The following is a 23,581-nucleotide window of genomic DNA, read 5'->3' as shown; positions in this document are numbered from 1 at the left end:
TTGAGAGTAGAGCATTCGTAGTTTTCTTCTTTATTGATGAGGACGAGATATCAAAACTTAAGCGAGCCATCATTTAGAGATTTAGAGAAAATGTCACCAAGTTGAATGAATCAATCTAAATGGTTGAGACTTGCCAGAAATGTTTTCATCTTATGTTCTATTTTGAATTGAAATTAAATTTATATCTTATGTTCTATCTTGAATTGACACATAAACAAATTAAATTTATATCTCCACTTGGATTGTTGATTGGTGATTTTAACCTCCCCAAGTCATTATCAAATGTCCTTAATCATCTAACAACTACTAGCTAGCTTCCTATTTGAAGAAGTAATTAAAAAGTATGAAGATAACAATATCAATATATGCATATCCAAAACAAAATAAATTATGTCGCCTTTAAAGTGAGACTAGCAAGTCTAGGATTTGAAATGGTCGGACTCACATGGAGTGGAAAATATGTGTATGCCCGCCCACTCCCTAAGAATTATTTGGTCTCTGTTTTGTCCCCTTGCTTTGTTCATCTCCAAATACATACTAATCAGTAATGACACAAAACATATATAGAACGACTTAATAGACTCTTCCAAGTTCCTCAATTACATAAGTAGTGGAGCAGTTGAGGCTAAGGGAAACTTTTCTCATCATTTCTGTTGTGGATTGTGATTCCCTTTTGTCCTCACTATTACATAGGTCAATATTTTTTTTCGAGTGCATGTATATAAACACCTACAAGGTGGTTTTCTTTGTCATGACAAAGATAATAGGACAATAGTATTACCTAATTGTAACCATCGTACAAAGATCAGTAGTAGGACAATTGCATAACGTAGGACATATGTTTTAATTACTCAAAAAAAAACTAAGACGGCAACGAAAAATCTTCAAAACGTATACTAAAATTATAATTTATTAAATAAAAAGCAGCAGATAATGACAAAGAGTTGTCCAAAACAGAATTCTCGAGGTTCACCTCTCAAAATATGCTTGAAAATGACATGTCGCCTGATGATGCTATCACGAAGATGTCTCGAATGAGAAACTTAGGCACTAAAAGGGATATGAACGTTATACACTCGATTAGAATTCTAGCCACGCGAACTTACTCGAGACCTCGAGAAATAGTTTGATGCAATCTTTCTAGAATAGTAATCGCTTCAGCCACCAAAACATCAGCATAACCCCCTTTACTTTGTTTGTATTTTGAGATGCTAACTGAAGATTAACATAGTGGTCTAGTTGCAAGACGGTTGGGAGTTGGGTTTCATTGAACGTTTGTTAGGTGTGGCACTACTACATAGATAGGGCATTTCAATATTGATTTAAGATTTAGCGTGCCAAGAAAAAGTCCAATGTTAAACATATATAGTTGCCCCCTCATCTGGTAGCATAGGTCACATGGGAAACTTCCCGACGAGTAAATGCATTGCATATTTTAAGCTTCTAATAGAGATTATACATTACTATATAGTTTCAATTTTATAAAGTGTGCACGGAAAAAGAGGTGGAACATGTCTATTTGTTTATTATATCGAATTGAATAGTATGAGTAGGGTTTTCCATGAGTATCTGGTTTGGAACTTTGGATCGTAGCGCAATATCGATGATCGCCTGCCTCCAAGAAAATCAGACGGCTGGAACAAACAAGATCATCTTTTTTGTGTGTATTTAGATCGCTATTTAATTATATCAATAAACGATTATTTTACATAATTAAAAGTTAAAACTAGCCCCTTAATATGTGCAGAGTACATGTCAATTGACTTTTATTTTTTTTAAAATTAAAAAAGTTACAACAATTTATTTTCTGATTTTGGAATTTATTTTTTTCATGGGATACTTTACAAATTTTTCAAATACAATATAGTTTATTGACTATCTTATCCTCATATTGAAATAATTTATTTATTAAAATTTATATTATCATTATTATGTGAGGGCATATATGGTAGTTCAAAAATTTAACCATTCACTTAAGAATTGACTTAATTATATAAGATACACATAACATTAAGTAAGAAAAATAATTTTACATTTCACTTATTATAAGGTTCGGTTTTCACTCTTTCCTCGCGGCCCGCGTATGGTATGGGGCAGTTTTCTAGTCTTCATGGCTATAATGAAGTTCTTTGACTCCATAACATGCAAAGACTTGTTAATCATTAATATATCCAACAACTCACATGCATGTATTATTGAGCATCTTACTTGACTAGTGAATCAAAATCATTAATGTTAAATAAAATTAAAATAATACGTAAGGGTCAGTGAACGACTAAACTATTTGCTAGTAATATTTACATCATTGATTTGGCACTACTTTCCAAAGGAAAAAAAGTCGCACGGATGGCTTAATTATGATTGTCCGAGAGGCCCCTCTATTTAGGCTTTTTTTTTTTTTTTTTTTGAGGAGAGCATTTTAGTAGTTGATTTGTAGTTCTTTGAAAAAAAAAAATAAGAAAAAAAGTTTCGCCCGTATTTTGCCTAGAAAATATGAAGTTTCTATGTTGGGCCTGTGCAGCTCGTTAGGCCTTAAATCATATTATGGGTTTTGAAGTGAAAGTAGTCCATGTAGATGAATCACAATTTATTTCAAATGCGCTGATGCTTGTTTTAATACAACCCACCATTTTGGGTCGTTTATCCTTCAAATTACTAGAGACAAAGACCCAGAAGTGGGCAACAGATTACCAAAACATAAGAAAGCCCTACAAGCATCCAGCCCAGTTGCAAACCCTTTAAGGAGAGGTAAAAGCTTGTGCAGGGTAAAAAGCCAAACATGCGTGTCGCGAGATTTGCTGCCAAAACTTGAAAGCCAACCAAATTGTTCCAACGCAAGAACAGCATGCAATATATCCATCAAAAGAAACACAAGGTGCAGGATAATTGGAACACATAGATAGACCAGACTCATACCTGATTTAGTTTTGAGTTGCTCCGCATGAGCTAATGCTCATTTTAGTGGCGCAATGACTTGTATGAAGGTCGTCATAAATGAAGCCCCAATAGCTTCAAAAACGCCATTGTACAGTTTTTATTGGTCAATATGATCAGCAAGTCAAATGAAATCTTTAATAATGGCTTAGCCTTGGTTTCTGGTGGTAGTTAACTAATTATAACTTATGATTTACACTTGATATTTAAATCATATAGGTTTTGGTTATGCATAGTACTGTTGTAGTTGTTTGATGTGACTTTAATTCATTTTAGTTTGGTTGTTATCATCGGGTGACCCCTTTTGCTAGCTTCAAAACCCATTTTTATCGTTTGGTATTTTTGAATTTGATTTTTTTAAAAGAAATTTCCTTTTCAAATGAGTGAAGATTCTTCAAGACTTTCATCGGTTCATGTACCATGTAATCCGTTCAGCAAAAGAGAAAAATTAAAGTGAGTCTAGGATCCCTGCCACATTGCAATTAAGGATGGATGCCACGCGTCTCCGAAACCAAAGTGGCATACAAATCGCAAAGTGCAACGTCACCTACTGTTTCTGGACCTACTCAATACACTTGGCCAAAACTGTACCTGATAGTTCCCTAGACTTCTTTGCCTCTGTGAAGACGATGGCGATCCACCATGTCGATTCCACAGTTAACATGCACGCAGTGCTTTCCCCATCACTTCTGAACAGTTTTCAGATAATATCAGCGAAATAGAAAGTTAGGGAAAATTTCATAAATGGTCAATCAATTATGAATCATTTCACACTTTGGTTATTGAAGTTTCAAATGTATCACTTTGGTCACTCAACTATTACACTGTTAATCACTTTAGTCACTTTGTTAATTTTTTTCATTGAAAAAAATTATAAAAAATACTCTTTGGGTGACTTAAGTGATTGACAGTGTAATAATTGAGTGACCAAATTGATATATTTGAAACTTCAGTGACCAAAGTGTCGAATGAGTCATAGTTGAGTGACTATTTGTGGAATTTTCCCTAAAAAGTTAAAAAACTCAGAATGAAAATTAGTATGATATTTCGAAGCGTGTGATGCAATGAAAGTTTAAATTTCTCTAAATTAACAACCATACCAGATTTTATATAACTTAAGCGTAGATCCGGAGATTCCCGAATAGGTTACCTTACAACTTAAATTTTTTCAAAAACAAAGTCGATGACATAATTAGCCTTCTATATCTTTTAGGGCACCAGATGTTAGACACATATGCGTCATATTCTTCCTCAAGCAAACCAAGATGAAACATGCATGACACAGGCCTGGATAAAGCTCTAGGGCAAACTAGTTTCACTTTCAGTAACCGATATAAGACGGATAACCAAAATTATAACCATGTCACCATGGCAGTCGTATTGAAAAGAAAAGAACCATCTTCAAGTTTTCATACCAGAATTTCCTTGTGGACTTAACCTTATCCATAGCAGCCAAAATCACTGCTCTTAATACGACATAGAATTCAAGCAAGTCCTCGTTATTTTATATTTTTATTGGGTCGGAAAGCAAAGCGAGTCTGAACCAAAGACATTTGGTGTATGTTTATATTGAGATCCATTCCTTACCCAGTCAACTAAGAAATTCCTAGTAAATAAGGCATGCAGGTGGCTGCCCCAAATGACCGACCTATCCTCTTTCTAGGACTTGCTAATTGTTCTTTGACCAAAACCAGACTCCAATTAAGCACTATGTGCCTGGACTAAACCCCATTAATCAAATTGGTTTAAACCTAAAGTTGGTGACCCATCCATGTACACGCCTAAGAAAACAAAGACGCTTTGACTCTCTCTGCACCAATGAAGTAATAATATAAAGCAAATGGCCAACTGAACCGAATACTTGGACAGGATGAACATGATGGTCATTTTGACTGTAACAAGAAAGGGCTAGTTTGGGTAGAAAAATTGTATTAATAACACGCCTAAGAGTCGTCTCTAATCGAAGTCATAACTTAACCTCCAACCCTTTTCCCAATTTGCTTATATACCTTCTCTTCCTTTCTCACTGTTCACGAAGAAATAGTGTCCTTCTCGTTTCCTCGTTCGAGTATATATAGTCTTCAATACGTTCATAACTTTTCAAGGAAACACCGAAACAGAGACATAAACAACAAGAAGAACAGGATCATATGGAGCACAAGAACATCAGCATCAACAACAACATGGAAGGAAAGGAGGGTTACAACGTAGTTCCTGTTCATATGCAAGTCATGAGGATCAAGCAAGAGTTCGAGAAAATAAAGCACCCTTCTCTGTCTATGGAGCCGCCGGCAGAGATGAGACGTCTGCTTCTCCGGGAGATTAACGGGCAGCGGTCTCGTTCGCCCCTCGGATTGGCAGCGGTTTAAAAGTTTATGCTTCTCTAGTTCTCTTTGTTTCCTTATAGCTTCTGTCCAACCAGAGTATTGGTGCTTGGTTGTTTGGGGTTCTATTTTGGTTTGTGTACAGTGGGAAACTCAGAGGGACATGGTGAAATAAATCTTAACACGACTGGATTAGTTTTGCAGTTATGATGATCATATATCATATTTGTGTTATACTTTTACCATTAGTCTCTCTCTCTCTCTCTGTTTCTCTGTGTTCATCATGCATATTCACAAAATCATACATAGAAATTAACCAATTTGTGGGAAACTGGGAATCAATGTCTTCTGCTTTGTCATAATAACGATGCTCTTATACCATGCCTTGTTCATCTGAGAATATACTTTTTCTCCAAGTAAATATCCCGGGAAATTTCCAAGTTCAGAAAATCCTTTTCACGGACCGAGTCCTTTTCAATTTGTTTTTTGGGTATTGATGTGTATAATACGTATAATAATGAATGGATGAACTAAATCTCCAGTGACCAAATTCCCCTGAAGATGTTTTTAATTAGCTGACGTGTTCAGACACATGATTTGAAGAGAAAATGCCCTTTCAATTGTACTACTTCTTTTGTTCCATGATCAAATTCAGTTGTAGTACTTGAATAAAAATAAATAAAAGAACAGCTGAAGAAGTTTCTGATCAACACCAGGCCATCCTAATGAGTGAAAAGGTCCATCCACAACTCATATAACATCATCAGCTGTATTCATAGCAAGAACAAAATTATAGTGTTAACTATAATATCATATCCTGCAAAAAGAGTCGATTGATTTTTTTCAGTTTGATACACGATTAAAGGGAAGAAAGACTAGTGAATTAATGCTATGGAGGCTACATTTCAGAAACATGCTACTCATATTACTGAAGAGCAAAATAAATCATAATAACGAGGCAAAACAAACATTATAAGAGAGTTGTGAGCAAACATTCTAAATTTAAAATGATTCTAGATTCCGATACCATTGCAGTTTAGCCTTGAGCAGTGGCTGTTTCTTTCGATGAAAGTAACTTCACCCTCCTTGTGAGATCTCTCATCACATCTATAATGACACTTTTCTTCTGAATTCTGAACTGGATAGCCAACTGGGTAGAATCTGAAACACCCTTTCGCAACAAGGATTCGTCCTCCATGATTTTGGTTGGGAAGTGTCCGAGTGCAATCACACATAGTGCAATAATGGTGCGAAAAGCAGCTACCTCATTTGCAATACCAAGGGGCGCTTCAACTGATATAGATTTAAGTATATTTAAATCATGCTTCTGCACTGCTTCTATGTCACTGGCAAGAACAACTCTCAAGGCTGCCAACAGTCGTCCCTCAACCAACTCTGACCCCCCCAAGCATACCTATCAGGCAAAACAAGAGAAATGCTTAAATGTTACAATGAATGCCAGAAATTGTAAAGAAGGAAGTGCTAGATAGTTTTAGTGCAATTAAAAATTGAACATCAATATGAGAAATTTTTCAAGTACGGTTAAAGCTTTGATACAACCAATAGTGAAAATTCATTGATTAAAGAAATTATGAAGCAAGATAATAGTGACAAGATGTTTTCAGGGAAGCAGAAACCTTGAGAAAAGGAGCCTCCCCGTCTAAATTTAGCTGGCATAATATTTCTTTCTGCCATGGAGCTGGTGCAGAAAAGTGGGGTGATGATACTCCAGCAGCCATACTTGCAGCATCCAAAAATGTTCCATCATATTTCAGCTCAATACAATCGTAGGGGTTTGAAGGTACCACAAATCCATAATCCAGTAGGAAAAGATCATTGTTTAAACCTCCATAGTTGAGTTCTAAGCAATCATTCTGTTTGATCTCTGTTTCGGCCACAACCTGGAATGGAAGAATCTTAATTGAGAAAACAGAACTGTAACTAATGTTCTTTTTCTTTATTTTAATGGTTTGGCGACTTTGAGAATAAATTGAAAATAAATGAAACCTTTACTAGCATCTTCTTGCTCCTGTCATCTTGGTCTTGAAGTATTCGCGCATTTGGCTTGAAACTATGGTTGCACATATCGATAAGAGGAAGCATCATGGGGACATCATCGTAGATCCCATCTGCAAGCTTTTTACCATATAAACGGAATGCCCGAGAGGAAACTGCTGACATGGCCCATCCAAGGGCTGATGCACCCACAGCTTGGCCACCAAAAGGGTGATCACTTGGTTTGTTATCTTCAAGAGCACGTCTGACTTCTTGTTCAAATTCAAGAAGAAATCTGCATCTCTTGTTTACCTGGAACAAGAAATCACTAGTAAATTAAACCTTTCTGTGGAATCGACATAATTATCAAGATAAGAGTCTCAAATGAGCTATTGTTGCATGTTGTTCAAATCAAGGTTGTTGAACTTCGATGTATACAAAGGTGTTAGATTTGTCTACATCCCTACATTTTCAAATTAAGGAGCCAACTTAAGAGTGTGTGATTCTCTTCCTTAAATTTTATGTTGTCGAATAAAGTACCTGGTAAAGAACTGGGGCATACTGCAAATTCTTTATGTCCTCCCCAGGGAAGAAGATAGGTACGTTAAACGCTTCAGGGAGGTTGCTAATGTATGGCCACCAGAAGGATCCAACTCTGGCTCGTTCTTGCAGAAGCTTCAAACCCAATTTCATTGCCCACAGCTCGTCTGCCAAATGCTTCCAGTGTCCAATTTATTCATATTCAAAACTCAGTACAGCCTAATGTACAAAACTTTAAGTTACTAAACTATGCAAAATAGAGAAAACCTATAGTAAATACTATATAGTGGTAACTGGTAAGGTTTTGATCACCTCTAAAAAAGCTTCATACAAGAAGCCATTCCCATTAAGTAGCTCATTCAGAACTGACAAAACATTCCGATAACATAGTGACACTAGTTCCTGCTAATTTAGTGAGATAAACACAGCATATCATGTGCTGCACTAGTGAAACACAGCTAACTAAACATTCAAATCCCCTGGAAATGATACTAATACATCAAAAGGTTCAACCTTCACTGCTTTTCGAACAAAACCAAACCGAAAAATAGCACCCATTAACCACAAAGCATAACACTTGACAGTCCACACACAAAAATTTGGAGCACAAAATGTGAAACAAAAACACTTACCGGGAACTTGGCGAGCCAAATTAGCAAGAACAGCGTCAGTCCCATCTCCGCCGTCCGATTCAAGAGGGCCAAATCTCAAGGGTGCGTGCTCGGGAAGAACAACAAGCTCAGACCCTTTTGGAATTTCCTCAGAAGCCACGAGTCCAAGACCAGAGGAAGTGTCTTGAGCCATCTTCACGGCCTCGTGAACGAACCCACCTTCCCGGCGGACCCATTTGATAAGGTCCGGTGGGTGAGGGGCCAAACGCCCAGGATAAGAGGCTGAGGCGGCGCAACTTAAAGGCCGAATGGCCGTGAGAGAAGCCATTACCATCTTTGAAGCTGCCATTATGAACCCCACTTCAGTCCCTAAAAATTTAGGTTGATTGAGGTTTCAGCAGGCTTTGCAATTTCTTTATCTACCCAGATAAAATTACATTTTGGTTTCTACATAGAAAGACTTTTTACATCTCTAACGTACCTTGCTTTGTACCCATCATTTTTTTTTTTTTTTTTTTTTTTTTTTTAACAATGAAAAGTTCAAGTTAGGAGAGGCTGCTCCCTAATCATGGTCGTTGAACCACCACCAAGGCTCGTGATGAAAGAGCCCGACTTCTAATTTACTGGCTGATTGCATGCAGATTATGGAAGTGGACAGATCTCGCTAGTCCCAAGGTTTTCCAACTCGAACATCCGTCGATGGCCAAATTGGACCGCTCTTACTTCCTTCTACTCATTAGTGTACTAGTGGATCTATGAGTCTCACCGTGTTCTCCTATGGTAGCGGCACAAGCATTAACACGGTTAACTATTAATATGGATTTTTGAGATTGTTGGAATTTAAACTTAGGTGGAAGTTCCACTCAAATCCACCAATAAAGACTTTTAAGAATGTTGGGACTTGAATTTGGGTGGGGTTTAACTCAAAATTCAAACCCGAGTGTTGCCAATCTTGCCGAAGTGCCAAGCCCATCGTCACAATAGCACCCACATCAATTTTATCTTAAGAGTGTGTTTGGATGAGAGAAAAAATGATGTAATTTAATTGAAAGTGAGGATTTCATAATTCCTAAAAGCCAATTCCCTAGTTTGGCATTATCAGATTGGAAATTTTAAATTTCTCTATGAAAAAAAAACGAAGGAATTCCTTATTTAAATTCCTCACTTCAATTTCCACCAAAATAGGTGTCATTTACGCATTCCTTTACGGTGCGTTTGGATAAGAAAATTATAAAATCCGTAGGAATTTATAAATGATGAAATCTTTAATTCCATCAATCTAAAATTCCATTAATTGCAATTTCTATTGTTTGGTTGTATCTATTTAGGATTTGAAATGTGTAATAAATTAAGAAAGTTTAAAACAAATAAAAAGATAAAATAGAAAAAAGTCTTGTTTTGGAAATAAAAATTGAATACTGCAAGAGTGTGTTTGGAATTCAATTTTTATTTCCAAAACAAGACTTTTTTCTATTTTATCTTTTTATTTGTTTTAAACTTTCTTAATTTATTACACATTTCAAATCCTAAATAGATGCAACCAAACAATAAAATTTGCAATTAATGGAATTTTAAATTGATGGACTTTAATTCCATCATTTATAAATTCATACAGATTTTATAATTTTCTCATCCAAACGCATCCTAAAAAAATTACTTTAACCTCAAACACCAATTAAAATAGTGTGGCTTGATAACACTGTCAATTTGTGGGGACAGTGGTCACAAGTCATCATCTCCTAAAAAAGCAAGAAGCGTCTGTTATTTCTCCGTATGATCCCATCAATGTGGGAAGAGATCACAAATTTTGATAAGGGTTTGTTCATGTTCATGCCATAACAGGTAAATTAGGTCAATCACAAAATGACAGATTGATTTCTTTATTTATGGTAAGCAAATTTATGATATATTAAGCATGCACAGATTACTGTAGCAACCAGACTCAAATAGCTTCCTTTTTTGGTTAGTATTGCGGACAATTGCCTTCCTTTTTTCACAATCCACTGTTTTCACCATTGGTTACTCAAATAGTTTCGCTTCGCTTTTTTTTTCGTGTTCATGACATTGTGTCATCATTTCATGTGTAATTTTGTCCAGTCTAAATGCATTGTTTAACAAAATTGGAAAATTACAGCACGCTAATGCCACTATGTTCGTGCTTTCGTGTGGAATTTTAACGGGTCTAAATGCCATAATGTGATAATGTAATCAAAGTAAAAAAATTACAGGCTGAAGTCTTTGAATGCCAATTAGATCGGAATCATTATACAAAGATGGAAATGTTAATATGATGATCATCAAATCATGCATATACCCAGAGGAAAAAAAAACCCTAACAAATGAAGAAAGCGTAGTCTAAATTCTTCTAAACAATGATCGACAGAGATGAACAATGACTCAAAAATCTGAATTCTTTGATTGCTGATTTTTGGCTCAAATTGGATTAAAAAACTGAATCAATCTCTGATTTTTGTTTCAATTACCAACAGGTTGAGGTTGAGCATTATTCTCATAACGCGACCCCATCATCATCATTTCTTTAAACTCCTCAAAATTGATCATACCGTCGCCGTTGGCATCGACGCCGCTGATCATTTTCCGGCACTCGCCGATCGAGCACTCGTCGCCCAAGCTCCTCAGCACCTCGAAAAGCTCCTCCGCGGAGATCGAGCCGTTGCCGTCGATGTCGTAGACGGAGAAGGCGTCCTTGAGATTCTGCAACGCCTCGGCGGAGTCGATCCCGTTGGTGTTGAGCTCCACGAACTCCTTGAAGTCGATGAAGCCGTCGCCGTCGGCGTCGACCTCGAGGATCATGGACCGGAGCTCGTCCTCCGTCGCCGGGTGGCCCAGGCTGCCCATGATCGCGCCGAGCTCCGACGACGAGATCTTGCCGTCGCCGTTGACGTCGAATTTCTTGAAGACCTGCTCCAGCTCGGCGATCTGCGCCCGCGTGTTGAACGACGGTGACCGCATCACCGCCGGCTGAGCGGCGCCGGCGCTGGAGGGAGTGGATTTCTTCTTCCGGGAGAAGAGGGATTTGAAACCCATAGTCGGAGAATTTGGGTGGATTTGAAATTGGGATTTTTGTGATTGGATCAGTAAAGATAAAAGAGAGAGAGAGAGAGAGAGAGGGAGAGTTTGGTTGGGATTTGGGAAATGGGAAATGGGAGATTTTAATTTTTATTGGGAGGAGCAATAATAACTAACTAACTCGGAAAACAGAATCCAACAGAATCTCTCTCTCCTCTCTCTGGAAAGAGAGGCAGGGATTTTGCGTGAATCGAATTTCTGTAGCTACAGTACACCCCACACACACCAACTATATGACACCCTCAACAACCAAACGGTGATTATGCTTTCCACGTGTCGCCCAGTCAACAAACTTTACCGCTTTCTGGTTACAAGTATTTGGGTAGTTTTGGGTCAGGTGAAACTGTAAAAACGGGTAGTTTTTTTTTTCCAGGTTTCCAGTAGGTAGAACAAGAAAAACCACCGTCAATAATTTGAAAAAGCAGACATGGGTTGGTTTGTTAGGGTTGATCTTACTCATTGAGGAGTAGGGAATTCCGTCTTGAATCAGGACTCAGGACTAAGTCCAATTTGTTATCTTGCGAAGATTTTTTTTTTTTTTGAGTCCTTAAAGGGGTAGGAACTATAATTGTTTCCATTTCAAATTAGGATTAGTCCATGATTATCTTATTTTGGATTTATCACATATATATATATATATATGAAGATGAGTAGTTTGGAGATGTATAATGTGTAATCCGTTAAGGTAAAGTTGAATGGGGCGAAAATTTGAAGACCAAACAATGCAAAGAAATGTGAGCCAATACCAAAAAGAGTAACATTATGGTATGAGTCACATGGCTTCATTCTTAGAAAAGCAATATCTAACTTAAACCCAGTTGCCAATAGATAGAGCAAGCCGAGCTTGATTCTATACATTGTTTTGCAAGAATTAGGTTTTTAATTGCGTGATTTTTAGTATGGATGATCATAAACATGATATAAGAGTTATACGATGACAACAAATATTTTGGTCAAGAATCAAAAACATATTCACTATTCAGCATAAGAAACGATGCTAATCAAAGTAATGTTTGATCTCAAATTTATATACACAGACCTAACACTATAATGACTATATAATGTTTCGTTTTTGACACCCTCCTTTCGGGGATTTGATGTTTAGGCCATTGGCCCATTGATATCAAGTTTACAACGGAAACTTCCCACTGCTATCAAAAATCATTAGCCCTTTTCTAATGGCCGGGTAGTAATCTCATAAAAGCTCACAAAACTTATGACCTCCCTTGTCTTCACTTTGCAGAGCTTACTCTGCATCCAGCGAATGACCTCATCCAACCGCTCCGGCAAAACACCGAGCTCCTCGAGCCACTTGTCACCCGCGGGTAACTTCACATTCAGAACCCTAGCAGCCACCACGACTGACCCAACCGCAATGTACTTGGGCTTGTACTGCAAGCATAGCGATGTCTTGAGCCACTCCTCCACAAGACTCCACGCCACCTCAGTAAGCAGGCCGGTGATTTTATCATCAGTAGTCAACCTCTTCAGCGCTGCAACGAGGGCCTTGTAGGGAAGCTCAACATCAAGATCGAACCCGATCGTCTTTAGCACTATCATCTCCGCCGCTAGGATCAGTTCTTTCTTCTCCCTCCTCAAAATCTTGACTATCTTTTCGCAAAACTCGTCTCTTTCTCTCACGTCGTGAGGATTGATCTTGTGCTTCATCATCAGGCTCGTGATCCGGTCCTGGATCTCGCGGCAATAAACCACGGAAACGACGTCGCTGAGGGATCGAGGCGTGTCTTGGACTTTGCTAGCTAGAAGGATACATGAAGAGGCCACTGTGTGCCAGCAGTTCTTGGCGTGAGACTGACGCGCGTAAAAGCGGTGGCACAGCATTATTGCGGTGGCTATGGTCAGGTGAGGCAGTCTCAATTTCTGACCGATCTGTTGAATATGGGAGCAGTACTGGGATCGGAGTTTTGACTCTTTGCCGACGGTGATGCCGTCCCGGCGAGATGGGGAGTTTCGTTCCAGCTCTCTTCTGGTGAAGTACCGGCTGCGACTCATCGGGAATGGATTTTCAGGCAGAGGAGAAGGATATGAAGGAAGAGAAGTGGAAAGGTTACGAGAAATGTAGGAGGAAGTATGATCGAATTGGGAATGAAGAGCTGGACTTATTATATAGAAATGTTTCAGTCCCTGAGCGGCTAGGAAATACTTACCCGTTCCCTGTGGGAGTGGGAATTGTCAGTATTTCCTTTTCGGATTGGGATTCATACTCGAAATGGGAATAACCCGTGTTCGATTAGTATTTCCTTTTCGGATTGGGATTCATACTCGAAATGGGAATAACCCGTGTTCGATTAATTCCTTGGTGACATGTCTTAATCCATATTGTAAATTCTTTTGTAATATAATAAAAAGTAAATTGATTGTATCTACAGTAAATTATATCCCGTTGGGTTCATTGCAATTCGCAAAGGAAAATGCTTAATATCCCAAAATGTTATACAAAAAACCTATACCAAATAAGGTGGCATGTGCCACATCTTCATCATCTTAATCCTAATAATTTCTCACATGTCTTCCTATTTTATTCTTTTTCATTTAAAATAAAAATCAACAATTAAATTTTTTATTTTGATAGAACACCTCCAGAGTCCTCCACAGTGAAGATGACCCGCCATAGCTATAGCCATAAAATCATGAATACAAGCAAACACAATGACAAAATTATAGACAAGAATCTGATAAAACTATCAAAGAAGGGCAAATCATGCAAAGACACTTTACTATTCCGCACCCTTCCTCAAGTGCCTTAATCAATAGTTAAAGAATTGAAGGTCGATGCTTCTAATTTCTAAAGATAAACGTCATCTTAGTTAGATTACATGACTAAGTTCAGTTATGTTTAATTTTTTTTCTCTTCTAAAAAAAAATTATTTAATTTTTCAAGGCTGGGTATTTATAATCATCCACCTCTTTGCTAATTGGTGCTTGTTCGAATACATAGATTTTGTGGAGAGTCATGATATTATTTCATGATGTTCTCTTTATGCTTATTGTAATCTGGGTTTCAGGCTCTACGTCCCCTCCTTGTATTCTGCAATTTCATTAATCAAGGCTTGAGGGCAACCGCACCAGCCCATTTGATCCACCTCTTTCTATGCATCTGTGAACTGTTAAATTTGCAGAGTTATAAATTGCTTTGTTTGATCATCACGTATTCCTTTTAGATAAAGAAGTTATTTTAAATTTTTTTTTTTTATACTTTTTTATGTTAATTGAAAATGAATATTATTAGATAGATAATAATGATAATATGCTGCAAATTATTTAAAAGAAGGTGATGACTGGATATATGCCACGTAGGATGCCACATCTTTTGGTATTAGTTTTGGAAACTGAAATCTGCACTCCAAGAATTGAAATCCACACTCCCTTTAAATATTTTAATAATATTTTCTCTCAACTCCCTTAGACTGAAAACATTCCCTCCTCCAATCCTCCGCTTTGCTTCATCCCCAAAGGCTCCATTTTGGACCAAGCCTAGGGCCCAGCGCTTCAACTCCACTCCGATCGGCGATGGCAGCTTGGATTCCCTACCGGGAAGCTTCGATTGGGCCAGCCACGATGCCGCTAACCTCACTACTTCTTCATTCTTCTTCTGCATGCGTTCGTGAGGAAAATGAAAGAGGGTTGTCAAAACCAAAAGGGGGCTATTTGTGCAATTGGATAAAGTCTAGGTTGATTAAGGCTCGACCCAATTGGGGTTTCGATTCCGGTAATGGTTCCTCAAGTCGATGGGGCCTCGAGTTTCTCTCTGTCGTGGTTCCATTAATATTATTCCCAGCAAACTCAATGCAGAAACAATAATAACTGAGATGAGGTTCTGGTACAGCATCAAACAAATTTTAAAATTAAAATCATAGCTGGGAAGCATGAATTTGTTAACTAGTATCATGCTGTAGGAAGATATGCAATATGCAAGACCAAACAAAAGGGACTGGTAATAAAAGTTATTTCCTGACATCATCACCGCGTTTTTGACTCTCTCTCTCTCTGAGCTCTCTTCCCTTTGCACTCGTTGACCTCACCTTCTGTCACCGTTGCTACGCCGGCTAGCAACGGCGACGCCGACGCCCGTGTTCCGTTTCTCCGCCACCCCTTCGGGGAGTGGTGGCGGGACTTCTGCTCCACCAACTCAATACAAACGAGTCAGGTATGACGACTCAATTTGCGATGAGATCCAAAAGGTTCAAATTGAATCTGCACCGACTCAGATGGCTTCACCGGAAACCGTCAACCACCCCGCTCCGATGAGCTATGCAAACTCGCTAATGCAGCCATTGGGACGACTATCGACTGCAATGATGGCAGATTTTGTTCTTGGTGAAGATGACTACAAAATTACTGAGGGAAAATTTGGTGGGTTAAAAACCTGGGTGCAGAATGAGGCTATGATTGACATGGGATACCAAGGTGCTGACTACACTTGGTCAAATGGAAGGGTTAAGGAAAGATTGGATAGGGGTTTTTGCACTAGTGACTGGAGACTGCTATTTCCTGAAGCTAGAATTGTTCACCTTGCTAAAACCAAATCTGATCATTGTCCTCTTCTCCTGAAACTTCAACCACAAATGCAGAATGGTAGAGTGGACCCCCCTTTCAGATTTCAAGCTATGTGGATGCAACATGAAGAGTATAAGGAGTTTGTAACTAGTGCTTGGAATAACACTGCTGGTAGCTTGTTGGAAAAAACTAAAGGACTTGCTACTGATTTGTCTACTTGGAATAGAGATATTTTTGGTAATGTTTTTAGAAAAAAGAGACGGCTACTTGCTCGAATTGCTGGCATTCAGAAGCAACTTTGCTTACATGAGAATCCCTTTCTGCAAAATTTGGAAAGAGATCTCATTAAGCAATATGAACTAGTTAGAGATCAGGAAGCATTGTTATGGAAACAGAAATCCAGAGATAAATGGATTCAACATGGTGACAGGAATACCAAATTTTTCCACATTACTACAATGGTGAGAAGAAGAAGAAATAAAGTGGATGGTCTTTTTGCCGAAGATGGTACTTGGAGTGAGAATCCTGCAGTGATGAAGAATATTGCTAAATCCTTTTTTCAAAATCTCTTTACTGTTGAAGAAGTTCCAGACCTGCATTTTACCATTCCTAATCTCTTCCCTACTGTGGAATTAAATAACATCAAAGGTTTAGCTGCTCCTGTTTGCTATCAGGAAATAAGGTCTGCTTTATTTTCAATCGATGGTATGAAAGCTCCTGGGTTTGATGGGTTCCCCGCTTTATTCTTTCAAAATCATTGGGAGCTCTGCAAAGTGGAAGTTATAAAAATTGTTACTAATGCGTTTATTGAGGGCAGAATTCCTGAGGGTTTAAATCATACACTGATTACTTTGGTTCCAAAAGTTCAAGGACCTCAACATATGCATCTCTTTAGGCCAATTAGTCTTTGTTGTACAGTTTACAAGATCATTACCAAGATTATTGTTTCTAGAATCCGGCCTTTCCTAAAGAAGTGGATAAGTCCGAATCAAGTGAGTTTTGTTCCTGGTAGGCATATTTCAGACAATGTTATGGTTACGCAGGAGATTCTTCACAAGTGCAGGTATGCCAAGGGGAAAAAAGGCTTTCTGGTGTGGAAAATTGATTTGTCTAAAGCTTACGATAAGTTGAATTGGAGCTTCATTAACCAGGTTCTCTATGAACTTCAGATTCCTGATCAATTGACTAAACTTATAATGCATTGTATCACTTCTCCTAGTTTTCAAGTGATTCTCAATGGTGATTTATCTGATAAATTTTCGGCTGGTAGGGGAGTTAGGCAAGGTGACCCCCTATCTCCTTACATATTTGTTCTCTGTATGGAAAAGTTATCGCATTTGATTCATTCTGCTACTGAGGTTGGACAATGGAAGCCAATTCAATCTTCGCAATCTGGACCTCTTGTTTCCCATCTTTTCTTTGCAGATGACATACTTCTCTTTGCAGAAGCTTCCACTACTCAGGCAAAGGTTCTCAAGAAATGCATGGACTTATTTTGCAGCCTCTCTGAACAAACGGTTAATTTTGAGAAATCAAAAATTTATGTTTCTCCTAATGTCAGAAATAATCTTGCTAAATCCATTAGTAGAACTTGTGGATCCCCTCTCACCAAGGACTTGGGTAAGTATCTTGGGATGCCCCTTCTCCATTCTAGAGTTACAAAGCACACTTATTCTTAAATGGTCGACAAGGTTCATAGTAGGCTTGCTGGTTGGAAATGCAAAACTCTTAGCATGGCTGGTAGACTCACTTTAATTAGTTCTGTGACTGCTTCTATTCCCATTTACACCATGCAGACAGCCAAAATCCCTATTTCTACCTGTGACAGTTTGGATAAATTGAACAGAGATTTTCTTTGGGGTGACTGTGATGGCAGGAAGACGGTACACTTGGTGAATTGGGATAATGTTTGTATGCCTAAAATTAGGGGTGGCTTAGGCATTAAGAAGACTGCTGAGATGAACCAAGCACTGCTAGCAAAAGTTAGTTGGAGACTTCTTCAAAAGGATGACGGATTATGGTGTGATATATATAAAGCTAAGTACTTAAAGCATGATGATCTGCTAAGCAATAACTATAAACACCCTGCCAATTGTTCTGCTACTTGGCGCAGTGTTTGCTTTGGAGCTGACCTCTTAAGAAAAGGGATTACTTGGAGAATTGGGGACGGAGGGACTGCATATTTCTGGACTGATCATTGGTCTGAATGTGGAGTTTTATTTGATCTCGCAGTTGATCCTTCTATGGTTGACCCTAGTTTGCTTGTTCAAGATTTCTGGGAGGGAAAGGATTGGGCTATTACCATGCTTTTCGCTTGCTTGCCTCCTGAAATTGCGGCTAAAATCATATCTATTCCCATTGATAACTTTGGTGGTAAGCCCGATAAAATAATATGGAAGCACACATCTAATGGAAAATTTACTGTGCAGAGTGCTTTTAACAGCATTGGTGATCATTATCAACCTGGTAATGGTATATGGAAGTGTATCTGGAGCTTAAATATACATCCAAAATTGAAGATTTTTGCTTGGTTACTGGCCAAGAAAAGATTGCTTACCAATGCGCATCGTGCTCATAGACATCTCACTCATGACCCAAGTTGTATTCACTGCCCTGGTGAGTCTGAGACTCTTCTTCACTTATTTAAAATCTGTCCTAAAGCTTCTACTATATGGAATGAGATTGGTATGCCTGTCACTATGGCTAGAGCCTTTAGACTGGACTGGGATGATTGGATTGCAGCAAATTTGTTGCAGAAGAATTGCACTTTCCTTGGTTTTCAATGGTCTCAGCTCTTCATTTATATTTGCTGGTTTATTTGGAAATGGCGCAATAAAAGCATCTTTGATACTAATTTTCAGAAACCTCACAACGCCGCTTCTGTAATAATTCATTACATTAGCGAATGGGCTAATGGTAACATGAAACCCAGAGGCAACTCTATTATGAGAACTGAAATGCTCAGCTGGCTGAAACCCTCTCCTGGTCATTTCAAATTGAATGTTGATGGTTCTAGAACCCATAGTGGGTTGATTGGTGCTGGAGGAGTTATAAGAGACAATGATGGAAACTGGACCTATGGATTTATGAGAAATCTGGGCAATGGTGAAGTGCTTAAAGCTGAGGCATAGGGTTTAATGACTGGTTTATCCATTGCCAGGGAGTTGGGTATTACACATATTGAAGTTGAAACTGACTCAGTTGTTCTTATGCAGCTCATGATGCATTGTGATATTGATCTTCATCCTTTGGGAACCTTATTATCCAACTGTCAAACTATGCTCAATTCCTTTGAATTTCATTCCATACAACACATTCATCGGGAGCGAAATATGGTAGCTGATGGATTAGCTAAAAGAAGTACTGATCAAGAGCTTGGATTATGCAGGTGTCCTTCAGCTCCTTCCTTTATTTGTCAAGCCATGCTTGATGACATTGATGGCTTTGCTAGGCCTAGAGTGTTCAGATCAGTTGAGGCTTTTTAGCTGTTAGTTTTTTTTTCTTGTTCTGGGTCTTGGACCCCCATTGTACCAAAAAAAAAAAAAAAAAGGGACTGGTTTTGTATTTTGACCACCTTATTACTTCGCAGGGTTTTATCTATGTCTTTGTCCAACTTTCCATCTTCCAAATCAGCTTTCATTTTTTTCAAAAGGCTTCATTTAAAATCAAAACCTTTGAAGCCCCTTAAGCCAAGAGTTCAGCAGCTCCACAAAGACCCAAAAGTGGAATTAGAGATCTCTAGAGAACCCATCAAGCTTTAGAGCAAAGTGGTGAGAAAGGTGAAGAAGAATCAAAAGGGATTTGAATTGGAAGCTAGAGAAATAGAAAGATGAAGTCTTTAAGAAGAAAGATCAGTTGGGAAGAAGATTTAAATCTTCTCTCTCTGTCATGGTTTTAAAGAAAGAGATCAAAAAGAAAAAAGAAATAAAATAATAAATATGAGGATATTTCAGGAAATAAGAAGAGAGTTGAGAAAAAATATTATTAAAATATTCAAAGGGAGTGTGGATTTCAATTCTTGGAGTGCAGAATTCACTTCCCTTAGTTTTTTGTATAATTTTTTTGGTATATGTAGCACTACTCATTTGCAAAATGTAGTCAAAAGAATAGAGTTACCTTTTTTAAGAAGTATTTAAAGTTAGAAAAGAAGTAGACAAAAGCAAAAGGCTAGTAATCATTGTGATTTCACAAGTCAATTTGAGGGCACTACATCATATAGAAAAATCATGTTTTTCAAGTGATTGATCCTTTTCAAGTGCTTAGCGAGCCGAACAATGGGCCATTTGGCTCCAATTCTATTGCTCAATTGGCAATAAAACAAAAAAAAATTATTTGTTGTATTGCAAGGTTTAGATTTCCTGGATATAATTCCAACAAACTTTTTCACGCTGGACCAAACATTCAGCTCCACTTGCAAAGGCTTCTCCTATATGGCATGAAAAGCAACGAGTAACTCATCGCAAATCTACTTAACTCGATTTATCGCAAATCTACTTAATTCTTACAGATACGTATTTATTGAAAGAAATCAAATAAATAAAAATAAAGAATCGTAAATTGAATTGATATTCAGACGATGTATTTCCGGTCCCAAAAAAGGTCGCCCCCGTAAAACGTAACACTAATTTTACCAACAATGTTTTACCTGGTGGATCAATTACCGCCTAGATTTGACTCCAAAATCAGAGGAATCTCAGATAATTCTCAGCAGTCAACTCGTCGCATGATGAGGACCCCACTTTACACCCAGTGATCGATCAATCAAAACCCTCCAAACAAGGCAACACGCTTATATCATTTTCTATCTTCTTCACAGAAACTCCACTACTTGATCATCATCATCATCTTCACCAGTCACCACCTCATTTCTCAACTCTTTGATGAAACCAGGTCGAAAAGAGTGAGTCTTTTCAACTCATAATGGACTCCAAGTCGGTGCGGTTCTTGACCCACCAGTCCTTCTTCTCCGCCGTTCGATCCGGCGACCTCGAGTCGGTGACGCAGCTGGTGGAGAAGCTCGCCAAGGACGGCGAGCCGTCGTCGTCGTCCGCCGTGGCTGATCTGATGGCGATGAAGAACGACGCAGGCGAGACGGCGCTGTACGTGGCCGCAGACAATAATCTGGAGGAGGTGTTTGCGTACCTGCTCAAGTTCTGTGATGTGGAGGTTGCCAAGATCAGGAGCAAGCTTGATATGAACGCCTTTCATGTTGCTGCTAAGAAAGGCCATTTGGGTATTGGTTTCTATTTCTATCACTATGATTTTTCTGGGTTCTGATTGTTCATTGTGTTGGATTGGTTTAGTGAAATCGCATTTTTTCTGTTTTGTTTTGTTTGGGTAAAGTTTGATTCATAGTGAACTTTTTCCCTAAATTAGATGATTGAGATTGGATTAACTAGATGGTGCAAATTGCTTGTGTGGTCATTTGTAAGCTGAGGTTTTGTTCTGTGTTAATTGTGAAAGGATATTTCCAACTCTGTGTTGAGATTTTTTTTGCTTTCTATTTTGGGGAAGAATATTTAAATCTTGGTTTGCTTTCATAAAGGAGTTGGGATATGTTGATGTATTGCAAACTGAAGAGCGAAAAGAACTATGGTTGTCATTTTCAACATGTTTTCAAGTAGATGATAGGATTCATGTGCTTATCTCTATGGTATTTGTCATCCAAAGTATCAGGCCTATAAAGCGTGAAGGTCTATTTTGTTTTGATCCGCTTTTCATATACTGAAGCTAATGCTTCATAACCAACTGTTTTCTACTTTTCTATATTAGGAATTTACAACATGTGACATCCAGTTCTGTATTTTTTGTGCAACATGTTTGCTACAATAACCATGGCCATGAAAAAAGAAAAAGAAAAAAATTCTTAGTTGCTTTTATATAATTCATTGAAAATATGGTATTGACTGTTATTTTTCAGGTATTGTGAAGGCGCTGCTGGCAAAATGGCCTGAGCTGTGTAAAGCGTGTGACTCGTCAAACACTAGCCCTCTTTATTCAGCTGCTGTTCAGGAACATTTGGATGTAGTCAACACCATCTTGGATGTGGACATCAGCTCAATGAGGATTGTGAGGAAAAATGGCAAAACTGCATTACATACAGCTGCAAGGTATGGGTACCTCAAGATTGGGGAAGCGCTTATTGATAGAGATCCTGAAATAGTGTGTATAAAGGATAAAAAGGGTCAAACTGCACTCCATATGGCTGTAAAAGGTGACTGCACTTCAATTGTAGAGGAGATATTACTTGCTGATCACTCTATACTTAACGAACGTGACAAGAAAGGCAATACTGCTTTGCATATGGCGACAAGGAAATGCCGTCCAGAGGTATCTTTTATGTTGCAATATTAATAGTTCAATGCGTTGATGGGAGTGAAATAATTGCTTCGTTGTGTGTCTTCTTCTTGATGTTTTATTCTCTTTCTTTCAGATAGTGAGCCTTCTGTTGAGTTTCAAGGATACTGATGTCAATGCAATCAATAATCATCACGAAACTGCCATGGATTTGGCAGATAAACTACAATATGGAGGTTCTCGATCAGAAATTATAGAAGCACTGGTGGAAGTTGGTGGCAAGTATGCAAGACATGTTGGCCAAGTGGATGAAGCAATGTTACTCAAGAGAGCTGTGAGTGATATTAAGCATGAGGTGCACTCACAGTTGATACAAAATGAAACAACTCGGCGAAGAGTTTCTGGTATTGCCAAAGAACTAAAGAAACTTCATAGAGAAGCTGTCCAGAACACTACCAATTCTATCACAGTCGTTGCTGTTCTTTTTGCTTCGATAGCCTTCTTGGCCATATTTAACTTGCCTGGCCAATATATCGAAACAGGGAAGGCTAACATAGCCGATGAAGTTGGTTTCCAAGTGTTCTACCTATTGAATGCCACAGCTCTCTTCATTTCTCTGGCGGTCGTTGTGGTTCAGATCACTTTGGTGGCTTGGGACACAAGGGCTCAGCAGCAAGTTGTGTCAGTGGTCAACAAACTAATGTGGGCTGCTTGTGCATGCACTTGTGGAGCTTTTCTGTCAATAGCTTTCGTGGTTGTTGGAAAAGGTAGTTCATGGATGGCCGTTACAATAACAGCTGTGGGAGCACCAATCCTCATTGGCACTCTTGCAAGCATGTGCTACTTTGTTTTCCGACAACACTTTGGGTCTTTCCGGCGCGACTCTCAGAGAAACATCAGAAGGGCGAGTGGAAGCAAGTCGTTCTCCTGGTCCTACTCTGCAAATATCTCAGATCTCGACGATGAATACAACTCCGACCTTGAGAAAATTTATGCTCTGTAAACGCTATACCTCAGCGTCTTGTTTATATGTCGAAAGTAATAGTTTCTGTTCATGTACTTGTACACGTTTGTGACAATTGATCGTAGATCTTTGTATGTTAGTGTAAGTATTATAGTGATAGCTCTGCTTAAAAGTTGTATTCATGGATTTATTAACTGAATGTGGTACAGAATAGAATGTTACAATGCCCAGAGCCTCTCTCTTATTGTGTTTCTCCAACTACTGGTGATGATGATCATAAATTTTTCATGTCATTCTTACCTTTGTAA

The 23,581-nt window shown here is 38.4% G+C and overlaps 5 protein-coding genes across 8 annotated transcripts; 2 read left to right on the top strand and 3 right to left on the bottom strand.

The window, feature by feature from the left end:
• Window positions 1-4,913: 4,913 nt before the first annotated feature.
• LOC112200201 lies at window positions 4,914-5,679 on the top strand. The gene has a single exon (XM_024341225.2). It carries the CDS (start codon window positions 5,085-5,087, stop codon window positions 5,301-5,303), a length of 219 nt encoding a protein of 72 aa, XP_024196993.1. The 5' UTR covers window positions 4,914-5,084; the 3' UTR covers window positions 5,304-5,679.
• A 188-nt stretch (window positions 5,680-5,867) lies between these two features.
• Window positions 5,868-8,844, bottom strand: LOC112200200 (ribosomal lysine N-methyltransferase set10). Of its 4 annotated transcripts, none has more exons than XM_024341223.2 (6): window positions 8,426-8,844; window positions 7,794-7,960; window positions 7,266-7,565; window positions 6,896-7,159; window positions 6,286-6,672; window positions 5,868-6,075 (listed from the first exon to the last, which is right to left on the bottom strand). In XM_024341223.2, the coding sequence occupies exons 1-5, from the start codon at window positions 8,751-8,753 to the stop codon at window positions 6,295-6,297; spliced, it is 1,437 nt and encodes a 478-aa protein (XP_024196991.1). In that variant the 5' UTR covers window positions 8,754-8,844; the 3' UTR covers window positions 5,868-6,075; window positions 6,286-6,294. The 4 variants fall into 4 exon arrangements, with proteins under 4 accessions (XP_024196991.1, XP_040375157.1, XP_040375156.1 ...); XM_040519223.1 differs by having other exon boundaries at window positions 5,868-6,025; XM_040519222.1 differs by lacking the exon at window positions 5,868-6,075 and having other exon boundaries at window positions 6,162-6,672.
• Window positions 8,845-10,626: 1,782 nt separating this feature from the next.
• On the bottom strand, window positions 10,627-11,679 carry LOC112198034 (probable calcium-binding protein CML25). The gene has a single exon (XM_024339048.2). It carries the CDS (start codon window positions 11,450-11,452, stop codon window positions 10,880-10,882), a length of 573 nt encoding a protein of 190 aa, XP_024194816.1. The 5' UTR covers window positions 11,453-11,679; the 3' UTR covers window positions 10,627-10,879.
• A 979-nt stretch (window positions 11,680-12,658) lies between these two features.
• Window positions 12,659-13,507, bottom strand: LOC112199763 (cyclin-T1-4). The gene has a single exon (XM_024340733.1). The coding sequence runs from the start codon at window positions 13,505-13,507 to the stop codon at window positions 12,659-12,661; it is 849 nt and encodes a 282-aa protein (XP_024196501.1).
• A 7,291-nt stretch (window positions 13,508-20,798) lies between these two features.
• On the top strand, window positions 20,799-23,503 carry LOC112199934 (ankyrin repeat-containing protein At2g01680). The gene is made up of 3 exons (XM_024340929.2): window positions 20,799-21,245; window positions 21,933-22,342; window positions 22,446-23,503. Exons 1-3 carry the CDS (start codon window positions 20,933-20,935, stop codon window positions 23,310-23,312), a joined length of 1,590 nt encoding a protein of 529 aa, XP_024196697.1. The 5' UTR covers window positions 20,799-20,932; the 3' UTR covers window positions 23,313-23,503.
• Window positions 23,504-23,581: the final 78 nt, after the last annotated feature.

Source organism: Rosa chinensis, chromosome 4 (genome assembly GCF_002994745.2).
Source record: "Rosa chinensis cultivar Old Blush chromosome 4, RchiOBHm-V2, whole genome shotgun sequence".
Classification (NCBI taxonomy): Eukaryota; Viridiplantae; Streptophyta; class Magnoliopsida; order Rosales; family Rosaceae; genus Rosa; species Rosa chinensis.
The sequence above is the reverse complement of the archived record's forward strand: the minus strand, read 5'-3'. Positions and strand labels throughout refer to the sequence as shown.

Excerpts from the sequence above, each read along its gene's own strand:
- LOC112200201 (XM_024341225.2), top strand. The coding sequence starts at position 5,085 with ATGGAGCACAAGAACATCAGCATCAACAACAACATGGAAGGAAAGGAG.
- LOC112200200 (XM_024341223.2), bottom strand. The coding sequence starts at position 8,753 with ATGGCAGCTTCAAAGATGGTAATGGCTTCTCTCACGGCCATTCGGCCT. Across the intron at positions 7,961-8,425 it reads TTTGGCTCGCCAAGTTCCCG|ACGAGCTGTGGGCAATGAAA; the intron begins GTAAGTGTTTTT and ends AGCATTTGGCAG. Across the intron at positions 6,673-6,895 it reads GGGAGGCTCCTTTTCTCAAG|GTATGCTTGGGGGGGTCAGA; the intron begins GTTTCTGCTTCC and ends TTTGCCTGATAG.
- LOC112198034 (XM_024339048.2), bottom strand. The coding sequence starts at position 11,452 with ATGGGTTTCAAATCCCTCTTCTCCCGGAAGAAGAAATCCACTCCCTCC.
- LOC112199763 (XM_024340733.1), bottom strand. The coding sequence starts at position 13,507 with ATGAGTCGCAGCCGGTACTTCACCAGAAGAGAGCTGGAACGAAACTCC.
- LOC112199934 (XM_024340929.2), top strand. The coding sequence starts at position 20,933 with ATGGACTCCAAGTCGGTGCGGTTCTTGACCCACCAGTCCTTCTTCTCC. Across the intron at positions 21,246-21,932 it reads TGCTAAGAAAGGCCATTTGG|GTATTGTGAAGGCGCTGCTG; the intron begins GTATTGGTTTCT and ends GTTATTTTTCAG. Across the intron at positions 22,343-22,445 it reads CAAGGAAATGCCGTCCAGAG|ATAGTGAGCCTTCTGTTGAG; the intron begins GTATCTTTTATG and ends TCTTTCTTTCAG.